The 16,102-nt window shown below is 36.1% G+C and overlaps 1 protein-coding gene across 1 annotated transcript in view; it reads right to left on the bottom strand.

Annotated features, from left to right (window-relative positions):
* The window catches only part of Pkhd1 (PKHD1 ciliary IPT domain containing fibrocystin/polyductin), a 432,276-nt gene that overhangs the window by 246,411 nt on the left and 169,763 nt on the right, over nucleotides 1–16,102 (bottom strand). The window contains exons 43-45 of the mRNA XM_027938269.2: nucleotides 11,543–11,655; nucleotides 7,587–7,692; nucleotides 1,344–1,478 (exon numbers count right to left, since the gene is read on the bottom strand). Of these exons, the coding sequence (XP_027794070.2) occupies nucleotides 1,344–1,478; nucleotides 7,587–7,692; nucleotides 11,543–11,655 (354 nt within the window). The remainder of the gene's footprint in view (nucleotides 1–1,343; nucleotides 1,479–7,586; nucleotides 7,693–11,542; nucleotides 11,656–16,102) is intronic.

The raw sequence follows: 16,102 nt of genomic DNA, 5'->3' as shown, positions 1-16,102 counted from the left end.
CACTGCTTTCCTAGTGAGTTACACCCCAGGCATGTGATTATTTGTGATTATCTCATGATAAGCACCCTTTTATCATAATTTATATATTAATTTATGTCACTCTCCCTTTAATTATGATGTCTATTTAACATCAATTAAGATATTCAGCAGCATTAATTTACCAGGACAGTTATCCAATTTGATGGGTGTTTTGTTTCTAGAATCTATTCTAAAGTTATTCTGGAAAGTTCAAGGGCCTTTGATCTACCAGTATCACAAAATGTAAATCTGAGTGCCATCCTTTCTTGGAAACTATAGTCTGAAAAGACTCATCCTTTGTGTTGGTGACCCTATAGTAGAAAAGGAAGAAATGTCAGGTTCCTGCTTTCAGAAAGCATGGTTTAAAAGAAATTGAACTAAGGAAAATTTAAAATCAAATACAGAAAAATGTATCTCAGTAAGAAAATGGTGTTGTAAATCATAGTGTTTCTATCTAGAGCTATGTAATAATCTCCAGTGGAAGCATAAGTCAATAACTATCATTTAAATTTCAAATGGACAACATATTCAGCAACAAACTGGAGAGAAAGTTTTTCCCAAGGTTCCCAGGAATGTTGGAGGCCTCTTCTGTCTATGATTTTTCGGACAATATGATTGCTAGTATGCAGATGGCTCTTTCTGAAGCAAAAAATATAGGAGTTCCATAAAGGACTAAAGCCTAAGAGATTACTGTAGTCTGAATTCTTTTAAGGAGAACTAGGACTGCTCCCTTGGGAAGTATACTTTGTCTCATCTGTATTCTGATACTCTGACCATTCAGTGGAGGAGACATCTTCTATAGTCTAATTTTTATGTAGAACCCATACTTAAACAAGAGCTAGGGAATACATACAGAATCTTATTGTACTGTAACAAACTGTGTAAATTTATATTATCTGATTCAGTCTCTGGGCACCTTAAATGGAGTAAGGGTCTTATTAATAAAATGGTAAAACATGGAGCAGAGAGACAATATGAAACTACTATATTATAATCCTTGTAAGGTTAGACAAATTTAAATTATTAGGTTCAATATAGAAATTAATAGTAAGCCTGAATTATAATCAAATAAGAATTCTTCTAGCTATTACTATATTACTATTTATAAGGACCCAACACTGAAACACTGAGTTTCAGTGTATATTTGAATCTTATTTTTAATACCATCACTGTTACAAATAAAAAGCTCTTCTAGTTTTTACCAGTTAAATATAAGATCCACTAAAGAATAGTATTAAAATTACACATCGTGGATCATCAGGGATCCCTGCACATATGATTCTGTTTTTATGGACAACCTATAAACAATCACACTAAGGACTTACCTTTTGGTTAAAATGACCAAATAATAAACTGTCAGTAACCGAAGTATTTGCATCACTTTCCAAGATGTCAATTCCAAAGTCTCTGCATGAATAAACTTGGAAATTTTTCAGATGAAGATTGCTACTTCTAAAAATCTATAAGATAAGAGCATATGTTATGGCAAAGGTCTGAGGTGTGGTTTGTCTTACAGTATTCCTGAAACTTCTTTAATTATCAATTAATATAAATAAGCATTTTATGCCATTTTTAAGCAACTTTTATTCATGCATATACATATAGACATTGCCACAAGGTTAGCACTAACTAGTCCCCTTTGTTTATACCCGCTTTGTACTTTCCATTTCTCTTGAAAGAATTAATATGTTGAAAGGTCAGAGTGGATTCTTCACCTATTTAAAATAGTTTTACAGTGCATAAAAAGTACATAGTTAATGCAGAAAAACAGCACCCAGGAATTTCAGTGCTTAGCGTTTTCTTCAATACAGTATATATTAACTCGTATAGTCAGCAGATTGTAAATATAAAATAAATAACTTAGCATGGCTACAGATTAATTGTGTGTGGACTCAGCATATGATACATATGTACATTTATGACAACTGGGCTGTATGTGCTCAAGTAGTAACAAAATTAGTTTGTTAATGTTGAAAGAATCCCACTGGTCTTATGTTAACTATATGATCTTAGGTAAGATATTTAACTTCTCATAGGCTTTGGTTCAACATCTTTAAAATCAGGGTGCAGGTCAGAACTATTATTAAAACTAAGACTCATCCCTTTATTCATTAACATAATCAATAAAACCAATTTGTTAATTATAATAATAAAATGTATTAATTATTCATTAAAGAGTATCATACCTTTACTGGAAGTTTCTTATTAATTAAGGCCAAGGTATCCTTAATTTGATTTATCATACTATCATTCTTCTACATGTCAATCAGTCTTTGTATTTGAAATTTTCATTATGCATAACATATATATTTTCTATAAAATGATAGTTCTTTGAAGGCATAGGTTTACTTGAAACAAGTAGGTATGGTATGAGCTGAAAACTGATAACAGCTATTACCTAATTACATACATCCACAAATATGCTCTTTTTGCAAATACATTCATGTTCAAAACCAGCTAACACCTAGCATGAGCTAAGAAATGTGCTGATTTGAAAAGGAAACCAATATACAATAGCAAAATGCACCTATTTTTAGAGACAATTCAACTTTAACAGTGTGTTGTCAATTTGCCCTCTTCTAGAAGAATTACTTTGCATTATGAAACTTGATGAAAAGAAAGTATTTTTTCAACTTTTATTTAACATAGAAGTGTCAAATCACTTGCTTGGAATTAACATTTTTGCTGTGAGACTTTAGCAAATATTTTACCCCTTAGATAATTTTACATACAAAAGAAATAAAATAACCTCAAAGTTAAGATTATTAAAACAGAAAAGTTTCAAAAATCTTAACAATATCATCAAATAGATACAGCCAGCCTCATGTTTACACACAATAGAAAATTTCTGTTCAACTTTACCCCTCATCAGAGAAATGAAACATAAAACCACAGTGAAATATCACTTCAAACCTTTCAAAATGACTATAACCAAGAAGGAGAAAGATAATGGTTGGTGAGGATGTGGAGAAAAGAGAGCCCTTACACTCTGATGGAGGGAATATAAATTAGTATACCACTATGGTAAACAATGTGAAGTTTCCTCAAAAAAAGTAAAAACAAGAACAATTATGTAACCCAGAAATCCTACCACTACATATATATCCAAAGGAAAAAAAGATCAATATGTTGAAGAGACACCTGCATCCACCTGCAGCACCATTCACAATAGCCAAGATGTGGAAACAACCTAAGTGTCCATCACTTAATGAATGGAAAAAAGAAAATGTGATGCTACTCAGATTTAAACAAGAAGTAAATCCTGTCATTATTGTGATAACATGGATAAATCCAAAGGATTTAATGCCAAGTGAAAAAAAAAAAACAGGCAAAGAAAGGCAAATGCCACATATTCCCATTCACATATGAAATCTGAAAAAGTCAAACACAGAATAGAATGGGGTTTGGAGGAGGGGAACAAAGAATGGGAATATGTTGTCAATAGATACAAATTTTCAGTTAGGTGGGAGGAGTAAATTCAAGAGAAAGATTGTACAACATGGTGACTATAGTTAATAGCAATGTATTATATATTAGAAATCACTAAGAGAGCAGATCTAAAGCGTACTCATCACTAAAAGTAAGTATGTGAGTTAATGCACAATTTAGCTCAATTTAGACATTCTTTATACATGTTTCAAAACATGATAATGTACATGATAAATATGTACATTTTTTGTCAATTAAAATCAATTAGCAAAAATAAAATAAAATAAATCCAATGAGAAAAAATAGGAATTTTAGTAATGAAATACTCTGTTCTAGTATCTATATACATAACACTTGGGTCTAAATGATCAGAAATAATGGGAGTTTATGAAACTTATATACAAATGTAGTTTTCATGATGTAAAGGGCACTTTTTGGTATAATTTTGAGAGACATAATTATCAACATCAGTGTATTACTTTCCAATCCTGTTTAGTGAAACTCACAATAATAATAGCTAGAGTTCATGAGCATTCAGGAAGATCTTGTGGGCATTTCATATTCAGGGACTTACTGTTATCATCATTGTCATCATCATCATCATCATCATCATCATCATCATTTTTTGATGCATAAAATTGTACATATTTATAGGGGTCATGTGAATTTTCAATACATGTATAGAGTATATAAGGTTCAAGTAAGGATAAGCTTATCTGTCTTCTTAGATACTTATCATCATTCATGTGTGTGTACAGAAAACATTCAATACCTTTCTAATTTTTTTGAAATATACAGTACATTAGGATTATTATTCTACTGTGCTATTTCACCAGAACTATTTCTCCTATGGAATTGTAACTTGGTACTTAGGGATTTATTTAACACTTAAAACAAATATTCTTTAGCTACCATTACTGTCTCCATCTTACCAATGAAGCAGAAGTTAGGGAGGATTTTCTCAAAGTCATTAAAAGAAAATGGGAACATTTGAGAGTTTGCATAACCAGATACATAGGATATTACCCTTTTGTAAACAGCTTTATTAAAATATAATTCATATTCTATACAATTCACCTAACTTACTTTACAATTCAGTGGTACTACTATATTCACAGATATGGGCAAACATCACCACAGTCAACTCTAGAACCTTGTTTTCAGTTCAAGAAGAAAGCTCATGCATGTCCTTTTAGCTATCATTCCTCATTCCATTTCCACTATTATCTCTGACCCTCCACCCCTAAGTAAGTGTTAATTGTTTCACCTCTGTAGCCTTCCCTATTTTGGATATTTAGTTGAGGAAAATAACATAGGGTGCCTTTTTTTCTGTTATTGACTTTTATCATTTAGCATAATGTTTTCAAGGTCCATTCATATGACAGCATATGTAAGTACTTCACTTCTTTTTCTGGGTGAAGCATTTTCCATGGCATGAATCTGTCACACTTTATCCATCTGTCCACTGATAAACATTTGGGTTGTTTCTGTCCTTTGGCTATTATGAATAATGATACTGCTATAAACATTTGGATACAAGTTTCTGTTTGTACATATTTTTTAATTTTTTTTTCTTAGGTATATTCCTAGGACTGTAATTCATGAGTTATATGGTAACTTTATTTTATTTATTTATTTAATCATTTAAGAATCTACCAGAATATTTCCTAAAGAGACTGGAGCATTTTAAACTCCCAACATAAGTATTTAAGAATCATTTTTCCACATTCTCAGCAACTACTTATCATCTTTGTTCAGGACACATTAGTAGGTGTGGGGTGGTATCTCATTTAGCGTTTGATTTGTCTTTCCCTAATGACTAGTGATGTCACATATTTCTTCCTGTGGGGTAGTGAACAGACCACAGTGGTAGAATGTTTGCCTAGCATGCATGAAGTCCTGGGTTTAATAGCCAGCATCATAAAAATTAAAACAAAAAAAAAGTTCTCCATATGATTATTGAAGAGCTTATTTACAGAGGTGTATATTCAGATCACTACCTTCATTTTTTAATTGGATCATTTGTCTTTTTGTTGTTGAGTTATAGCAGTTAACAGTAATCTTTATGTATTTAAACTACATAATTTGCAAACATAATCTACCATTCTATAGGTTGTTTTACCTCTGTAGTCTTCCCTATTTTGGATTTTTAGTTGAGGAAAATAACATAGGATGTCTAGATAGTGGCACTAAATTTTCTTAATTTTGATGCAGTCCAATTTATCTGCTTTTTTTTTTTTTTCTGTCACCTGTGTTTTTGGTGTTGTCTTTAAGAATTCATTGCCAAATCCTTAGTCCAGAAGATTTACCCTATGCTTTCTTCTGAGTGTTATAATTTTTGCTTTTACATTTAGGTCCTTGATTCATTGGGCCAATTGTAAATAGTACAAGAAAAGGATTCTATTTCATTCTTTTGCATGAGGCGCACTGGTTGTCCAAATGCCATTTGTTGGAAAGACTGTTACTGTTCCTGTCCTCGTTGAGTGGTCTAAACATCATTCATCAAAATTCATTTGATCATAAACCTAGGGGCTTATTTCTAGACTCTCAACTGTATTCCACTGCTTGGTTTTTCTACTTTTGTTCCCTTACCTGTCTTGACTATCATCACTTTGTAGTAAGTTTTCAAGTGGGGAAGAATAAATCTTGATTCTTTACTCAGGATTATTTTGGAGATAATTACTTTCTAAATTCCCTGCCATCATGCTTTTTATTTCGTTTTCTTTATTTTTCCTCATAAGAGTGAAGTTCCAAAGACCTTCTTATTATTTGAACTCTTTGACTCACTAAACTTAAGTGCACAAGAGCTCAATCTGTATGGGCCTATTTTTTCTTTCACAGGATTAGAATTCCTGATGGCAGACCCTTAAAAAATAAAATAAAATAAAAAATAAAAACTATCTTCAATAAATGTCTTTTAATTGTCTTGTTTCATTGGAGATGTCCTCAAGGACAGGGAGCACAGACTGTAAACCTGTGTGTCTAGTCAACTTTTCATCCTTTATGGGAGAGAAAGTGTTTCATAAAATTAAATGACAACAGGCCGGGTGTGGTGGTGGCAAATTCCTGTAATCCCAGAGACTCAAGAGGCTGAGGCAGAGGGATTGCAAGTTCAAAGCCAGGCTCAGCAAAAGCAAGGTACTAAGCAACTCAGTGAGACCCTGTCTCTAAATAAGATACAAAATAGGGTTGGGGAGGTGGCTCAGTGGTCCAGTGCCCTTGAGTTCAACCCCTGGTACTCCCCCGCCCCCCCACGAAAGAAATGAAAACAAACTACCAAAAGCAAGTGGTAGTCTTCCAGTTATTCATATTAATGATGTATTTTTGAGCTTTCCTTATTTACAAGTGTCTCCTTCTTGTTGGATATATAAAATAAATATTTGACTTTAATTGTGAGCTAATTATATGATTTTATTTTATTTCATGAATGTGCTATAAACATTTTTTTTCATTTATATATCTTTGGCTTCAGATTTCTAAGACCAGATTTCAGAGACCAAATGTATGCAATTCATACAGCATCAACGCCACCCTGTATAGTTTTATATGTTGCTAATAGCATTGAATATACAAAGTGTCTTCTTTAAAAAATCATGTGATAATAAAACATAAATGATTAAACATGAAGAATTTATTGATTAAAGTAAGGATGGCAGCTTGAGCTGGAATTGTGTTCTCATGATGAGCCATGCTTCTTCCTAAGACTGGTATAGGCATTATTCAGGATATTAGAGTATCCAGTGTGCAACAACGTATCTGGACTATGTACCTGCTTGTGCTACTAAGCAACTATGTGACATTGACAAATTTTATATTTTGTACTTTGATTTATTATCTGCAAGTAGGTATGGGAAAGGAAGAATGGATGGACCTCTAAAATCCCTAATTCATCCTGGTTATTAAATCCTATTTTCTATTGGGGTTGCTGAAAAGTCCCATAGAGAAAATGACCTAACTCTAGATGACCAACAAGACTTTGTTCATTCAACTACTCCACACACACCTCTGATGCTACTGGTGTTGTGACGTGTCAGTGTCACTCTCACCAATAAATCATCCCATTCATTAGAAATATGTAATACACTGTCAGAATAAAATAAGAAACAGTTTTAGTTTTTCAAAAAGCTAATGAAACTTACCTGGGCACCACCTGCACTTCCCCAAACCATGAAGTTTTGGAGCACAGTGGGGCCAGAATCATTGTCCCAAGGTGGCTGAAATTTAGGATATACAAAGAGACCATACCTACAAAGTGAAACAAAGAATAAAACTAAGCCAATTGCTATTTTCTAATTTCCTAATTTTTCACCTTGGAATTACAAAAGTTTTATGTGTTTTTATTTTTTTAAATGATACATAATAATTGTTTGTTTTCTGTTTATTCATTTTTTGTTGTTGTTTTCATTTGCTTCTTTGTTTGGGTACTAGGGGTTGAACCCCGGAGCATTCAACTACTAACCCTATCTCAAGAACTTTTTATTTTTATTTTAAGATAGGGCCTTGCTCAGTTGCTTATGGCCTTACTAAATTGCTGAGGCTGGCCTTGAATTTGAGATCCTCCTGCCTCAGCCTCCAGAGTCTCTGGGATTACTAATACAGAATAATTGTACATATTTATAGAATTCATGTGATCCTTCTATTCATGTACACGTTATGTAATGTTCATGTAGGGTAAGTATGTCTACCTCCTCAAACATAATTTCTTCATGATGAGAATATGCAAAATCTTTTCTTCTTGATTTTTTGAAATTATCATTATCTGTAGCTAGCTCTCCCACAACAAAAAGAAGGTGACATGGCACACTTAGTACCTAGGTCCAAAATATGTGGTAACTCTACCACAATTCTGTTGCATCGCTATAGTAGAGAATATCCAATCAGAATGTATGGCACCATATAGGGGAGGCAACAGGGCTAACAGGTATGGGGAGGACTAACACAGGGTATATGAAGCAATGCCCTGCTGTGCTGGGGGTCAGCCTTTAGTTACGAACCTGCTGGGCCAGTTCCAGCACCAATAAACACGGCTTCCTGCTGAAAGCCCTGGTATCCTGTCTCTCTGTGCAAGAATCCTACAACACAGCCAGGCCTGCTGTATAACAGAACACCACAACTTATTTCTCCTGACTGTAACTTGGTACTTGATCCTTCTCTCTCCTGCTCTCCTTAGACTCTGCTAACCTCTGTTCAACTCTCAATTTAAGTGAGATAAACTTTTTAGAATCCACATATAAGTAAGATCCTGGGGTCCTTGTCTTTCAGAGTCTGGTTTATTTCACTCAACATAATGTCTTCCGGCTTCATTCATATTGTCACAAATGACAGTATTTGACATTTTCTTAGAGCTTAAAATATTCCTCTGTGTATGTGTACCACATTTTCCTTTTCATCACTTGATAGACACATGGATTCTATTTCTTTGTTATTACAAATAGTGCTAAAATGAACATGAGAGTACAGATGTCTCTTCAACAGACTGATTTCATTTTTTTTGATACATACACAGTAGTGAAATTGATGGATCATGTGGTAGTTCCATTTTTAATTTTTTGAGGGCTCCTCAGAGTGTTTATCCACACATTATATTCCCACCAATACTGTACAAGCTTTTCACTTTCTCCACATCCTGCCCAATACTTACCTTTTGTCTTTCTGATTATCTCTCTTGTAACAACTATGAAGTGTTATCATGCTGTGATTTTGATTTGCCTTTCCCTGATGATTGGTGATTTTAAGAATTTTTTGTTTCATATATTTCTTGGTCACTTGCATGACTTCTTTGGAAAAAAAAATGTCAATTTAGTTCTATTGCCCCCGCCCCTATTTTTGCTATTGAAGCATTTGCCTTATATATTCTGAATATGAATCCCTCATCAGACATAAAAGTAGTAAATATGAGAGAGTGGAGGTCACTAAGCCTGTGAACCTCCTCTCTGTCACTGCTCATCCCTCAGCCTTTCCAATCTGTTGCCTCTGGGGCCTGCATCTTAACAAAATGCAGCCTATAGGTTCCTTGTTATTCTATCAACCCCTCTGAATTCACCCTTCTTACATGAGTGGATACTGGCCTTTGTAATCCTTTCACCTTTTGTTCTTTCTGGAATGCCTGACCATCACTGTACTCTGGGTAGGGATACTTTCTTTCCTCACATTCCAGAACTGCTCAGAGCTGCTGGATAAAATCTTCATGGTCATAATGATAATTTCAACAGCATGTACTGCTCCCAGCCTCAACTGGCATCTCAACATTGCTGAGCAATTGTTCATAATCCTTATTCTATTCATCTTATCATTTAACATCATAGTTACATTACTAAAATTATTGTCATAATTATTTATAGCTATCAAGTATCAAGTTGCTATTACATTTCAGGTGTTCTCCTCAATGTATCACATAAATCATTTCTAATTTTCATACCAAACTTTCTTTTAAAAAATTTTTTTAGTTGTAGATGGACACAATACCTTTATTTATTTTTATGTCATGCTGAGGATCAAACCCAGTGCCTCACATGTGCTAGGGTAAACACTCTACCACTGAGCCACAAGCCCAACCCCTCACACTGAACTTTCAATGCAGATTTGTGCCTATTTTACAAATAAGGTATCTGACTTAAAAAAAAAGTGAATCTACTGGGAGTAGAGTTAAGGGATTTGAATCAGAATCTGATTCTAAAAGACAGCATTTTTCATGTTTCTCAAATTCTCTCCCCCACCTGTTTCCCAAGTCCTTGCTCTTAGAAGGCCTTTCTGTCTACATAACAAAGACTTAACAAGTTTCTTCTTCTTTTAAAAGGAGCAAGTCAGGGGCCCAGCCTCTTCTCCAAGACTATTTTCTCCATTGGGGTCCTGAGTCAGACTCACCAGCTTCCTATGATCTTTGCATCGCCAGTTGCTTCAATGTCTTGGAAGTTTAATTGCTCTGTCTGTAGAATTCTCTCCAGGTACAACAGGTACAGTCTGACCTGCTGCCTTCTCAAGTGACTTCTTCCTTCCCCTCACCACCAAATTTTCATGATCCAAAATGCTTACACAATTACAGTAGCTAAGACAAGCATGTACTGTAAGTGTTCATGAACAGATGAATGAATGGAGAAAATGTGTACACGCTGACAGTGGAATATTATATGGCTTTTAAAGAGAAAAGAATCCCCCTATTTGTGTCAATGTAGATAAACCTAGAGGATGCTATGCTGGACAAGGTTACATAACACTGTTAGTGGTAATGAATATGCTTGTAGCATAGATTTGACATTGGTTTCATGGGTGTATACTTCTCTCCAAATTTATTAAGTTGTACACACTACATATATGCAGCTTTTTGTACACTAATCACACTTCAATAATGTGATTTTAAAAAAATAAATTGGCAACATTAAATAAGAATATATAATGGTCAAGCAATCCGGGTAATGGGCCCCATCAAAGTCTTTTTCATAAGTAAAGACCATGAGACTTTACTTATGAAAGTAAGTAAAATGTTGGGAACATTCTAGTCAACCCCTTTGTCCCAGAGGAAAAATGGAAGGTGGGGATGAACCCAGAGGGGTGTTACTGGAAGGATTAAAACTCAAAGACTAAAGAACCAAGCCAAGAGCCTTAACACTATGTTATCTGTTATCTATGTTAAACAGCATCTATTTAACATAGATTTTGACCAATTGCTTTGGTGCTTTTTCAATGCCTGTTTAAAATAAATTTTGGTCAATGATCATAATCAAAAATCATATAGGCCCTCAGGCTAGCACACCAACAAGGGTTTTCTGCTATCAATCTCCCCTCTATTGTGGGAGTGCTCTGTCTTATTTTCTTATCTAAGTAAATCCTACTCCATTCATTCTTCTCTTCTGTTATTATACATGGATTGTATTCCTCAAATTTGTGAGAAAAGAACCCAGAAAGCAGTCGGTGAGGCCTATGGCCTGCACAAACCCCATCCACCAACAGAAGCAGGGAATATAGTCTCATCTCAAAACTCCAGTTTCAGCATCACCAAATATCAAATGAAAATGTCAAATGTTTTTCCCTCGTGTGAGTGTCCCAAAGAAAAATGCTAAATCACAAGCATTTCACATTTGAATTTTCCCAAAGTTACCTTGTACAAGAATGTGCAATGTTCCGAGTGAATGACAGGAGCGGAGCTTGCGATGTTTGGCTGGTCACAAGATGAAAAAAGTATCCATAGCCAGCAGCACACACTCTGTTCCCCTACAGAAATTATGAATAATTTTTTTTAAACTGAAATATATTCCACATATGTTGAGGTTGCTGAAAAAGAAAAAACTGTTTATTTGCAATGATTCTACATTTTTATACACTTTGCGTTAACATACTGAAACGCTTGTGGATTTATTTTTCCCCCTCAGGATCAAAATCTTTCCCATTCCCTTTCCTCCAGGCAGCTCACCTAGATCATAATTTGCACACTTCAAGAACTAGCATCTTTTACTGTCTACCTTTTAAGTTTGCACAGCGAGAGGGTTACATGTGACACTTAATCTGAGCCTCTCCTCTATGATATACACAAAGATACACAGTCAATGGTTTGGCTCTGAGCAGAAGGCCAAATGATTGAGTTAGCCATGCTTGAGTTTGAGACATGGTGGTGGAGTTCAAGTACAAGCCAAATCTCCTCAATGCCCTCTTGTGCTGCTTAAATTATTAAATCATCTTAATATTTCTTTATAGGATTTGCTATCAACATAATTTAGTGTCTTTTATATTTTCACATAAAATCTAAATTCTCTATTGGACCATTGAGTTTTGGAATCTAATTTTGCACAAACTAAACATAATGAGATTATTTTTATAAATTCTAAGAAGTTTCTATAACATGTTCGTAGCTATGTAATACCGTGTAAGATAGCTAAGAAAATTGACTTTCTAAAAGGTTTGATAGTGCACACAGATGTATTTTACTTGGCTTACCCAATGTTTCCAAATTTTTTATTCTATTTCCATCATTTTAAAATTAGGAGACAATATAAAAAAAATCAGACTTTTAGCTTTTCTGAATCCAAATTCCTGTGGTGTGGTCCAGGATCAGCTGGAGATAAGAAGGACCCACCTTCTTGGCCATGGATTATCTTTCCGTACTCCCCACCCTTCTGGTTTTATATATTTATGATGCTTTTCCCTAGACCCTGTACACTTTTGAATTTGCAACCTCTAAACTCCAAGCACTAAAATAACTGGCATGTTGGCTATTCCATGGACGTTTCTATTGACCCTTTTTCTGAATTGCTTCTGAGCCCTGCCAGTGGCAGATGCTCACATCTCAGAAGAGTCTATCCTCTCTTTCTTCTCCCCAACATCAGGGAGACAGAACTCTGATTAAAAACCAGGGACCCCATCAGACTACTGCACTAGGGTGACACTGTGGATGGGAAGAATAAAGGCCATCGATGGAGTTGCTGGACTGCTTCCTATGTCACTGTACACATATGCGCCCCCAGCCTGAGAGCCTGTCTGAGGCCAAGATGTTCATGTCTAGTGAGGGAATCCAAGTTAAGAACAGCTTGCTCAGCCTGTTGCAGGCTACACTTGTTCCACCCTAATACAGCGAGTCTCAGAGGCTTCCACATGGTTCATCCTGACCTTATCAAGGTTTGACACAGTTGGGGTGGTGTGGGGCAAAGAACGCCCAGGGTGTCCTCCCTATAAGTAACTCAGTCTCAACAGCACACAATGCAGGGCTTGGAACATTCATCCTGAACACGGATCAGGACACAGAAAAGAAAAATGGGGATAAGGAAGAATTGTAACACCATTGACCCAGCAAGGCATTAAACACCATTCTGTAAACAACACTTCTGTGGAATTCCTGCCTCTGTGCTGGGCTCAGTGGCATCTACACTATGCACACCCTCCTAAAACCACTTTGGTTTTTTGTTTGTTGGTTGGTACTGGGGATTGTATCCTGGGGTGCTTAACCACTGAGTCACATCCAAGCTCTTTTACTTTTTTGTTTTGAGACAGGGTCTTGCTAAGTTGCTGAGACTGACTGTGAACTTTGGATCCTCCTGCCTCAGCCTCCAGAGCCACTGGGATTATAGGCATGCGCCACTGTGCCAGACTAGAACCACTTCTTAAACTTTAATGTGTAGTAGTGTAAAGTTGTCAGATTTAGCAAACAAAAACAGAATTCAGCTGGGCATGGTAGCACACACCTGTAATCCCAGTGACTTGGGAGGCTGAGGCAGGAGAATTTGCAAATTCAAACCAGCCTCAGCATCTTGGCAAGGCACTTAGCAACTAAGCAAGACTCTGTCTCTAAATAAAATACACACACACAAAAAAAAATGGCTGGGGATGTGGCCCCCATAACAAAAAAAAAGTGGCTGGGGATGTGGCCCCCATAACAAAACAAAACAAAACACAGAATTGCCAGAGAAATTTGAATTCCATATTATTTAAATACCCAGAAATTGGAATATAAGTATATTCTAATCATGATACAGAAGATACATATACTAAAAGAAGATACATATACAGATATGTTGCATATCTGTAATTTAAATTTGGCCAGGTATGCTGTATTTTCTCTGGGAACCCTAACGTGAGGGTATGCAAGAGAAAGATTTCTAGGCCCTACCACCCAACATTCCAGTTTAGCAGATGGTAGCATGATGAAGAGATGGGGACACAGGTGCCCTCTTAATCACAAGATGCTCTGATGGTTGTGATGTATGTGATCTTTGACCCCATTTTGAGAATGACTTTCCTATAGATGACTGAGAGAGCAACAATGTACTGTGTAGTTACTCATACTAGAAGATGTTCAAAGAGGAGAGAGACACTGGAAAAGATCACTTCTTGGTGATTTTGCCATAAGTTGCTTTGGAAACTCACTACAAATAGAAATCACTGCTGAAAACTGAAGGAGGAAAGAAACCTAGAAAATCAGGGTGGGAATCTGTTACTATACCCTAAGCAAAAAGAATGTCCAGTTCTGTGCAAGTTACACTTCAGTTCAATTTGAAACTTAGATGTATTTTTATATTTTCTAAAAGAAGTTATTACAAAGTACAATGATAATACTCATCTTAAATAAAGATTTATAGAGAAGCCATTTTAGTCCAGTTGCCAGATTCAAGTGTCTCATTGATTTTCACAATTCTGTGAGGTATATATTATGATTACAAGTGTAACAGAAAAGAAACCCACACTCAGGAATGCTGGGTAACTTCCCCAAAGTCAGAGAGTAAATAATTGCCAAAACCAACTCCAAGTCAAAATGGGAAATGATAGAAACAGTGGCCTAGAGTAGATCTGGAAACAACACTTCTGTGCATTTCAGAAGAGCCTATCCTCTCTTTCTTCTCCCCAACATCAGGGAAACAGAATACCAAATAGTAGGGTAAAATATACACAGCAGAGCAGAAAGCAGAGTCTGGTGACCAGGCAGGGAGGAAGGGGCATTTGCTGTGGCCTTCCAATTATGAGCACAGCATATGAAACATGTTCTCTGCAAAAATTGGTGTTTTGTGGGCATTAACAGAACACAAATGAACTGTACAAGTAAGTCAATTCTTTAGGTGTGTATCTAATCTCACCATAAAGACAGTAGTCTAGCCCTTCAGACACAAGGTTACCTGGTAAACAGGACTAGGGTAAGTGATATTGCTACATAAATACATATTTCTCCAAAATTAAAGAATGCTTTTCAGGTCAAATTTAGCTAAGGAGTTTCTCTTTCCACACCCAAAATCCAGACAATATAGAATCCCTTCCACCGTCATCACATAGAAAAGAAACATGCTTAGCTCAGAGTGCAGAGAGAGACTTGAGGGAAAGGATGTGTGACATTTCCCAAAGGTAGGTTGGGAATAGATGTGACATTTAGATGCACATTATTCTGGGATTCCAGAACTCTCCTTCTCCATAACATCCTCATTCCCTTTAAGTAATATTTTATTGACTTTAACACATAAACGAAATAACAACTTTAGGTCTTACTAAAGGTGTCTCTTTGACCCTGAGTGACCCACTGGTAATCACGATGTAGCAGCACCCTTGACAGAAGGGGAGCTTGAAGACCCTGCTCCTCTCTGGATGTGTCAAATATTCCACAAGGAACACACACACATACACACATGTACTCATAGCCAAGCACAGCCCCTGTGGAGAAAAAATCTGAAATAGGATTTTTTACATTTATTTTTTCCATTTGGGTCAGGATTCTGGGGATTGAATCCCAAGCCTCCAATATGCAGGGCAAGCAATCTGTCTCTGAGCTGCATCACCAGCCATTTTTATTTTTTATTTTGAGACAGTGTCTCCCTCAGGTTAACAAGCAGGCCTCAAATCTGTGATCTTCCTTACTCAGCGTCTTCAGCAGCTGGGATTACATGTATGCAACATCCAACAATGCACTATTTTTAAATAACATGCACTATTTCTAAACCAGTACTCTTCAGTTCCCTGACTCCTATCAGGAGGGACTAACATCCCAATCCCAGGAGGGCTTCAGGCTCTGGTGGAATATGAGGCAGAACCAGAGCTCACCCTGAGGCTGGAAGTCAGATGAGCAGGCGGCCAGGTGAGGGGAACCAGCTCACATCAATGCAGCCATCATGCTGTTACTGAACTTTTGCTTGTTGTTCACTGTGGGCCCCGGAAGTTCTCCTATCCTGGGTATTAGTAGGAAGACAGC

The sequence above is a fragment of the Marmota flaviventris genome, chromosome 6, assembly GCF_047511675.1.
Source record: "Marmota flaviventris isolate mMarFla1 chromosome 6, mMarFla1.hap1, whole genome shotgun sequence".
In the NCBI taxonomy this organism is placed as follows: domain Eukaryota; kingdom Metazoa; phylum Chordata; class Mammalia; order Rodentia; family Sciuridae; genus Marmota; species Marmota flaviventris.
The sequence above is the reverse complement of the archived record's forward strand: the minus strand, read 5'-3'. Positions and strand labels throughout refer to the sequence as shown.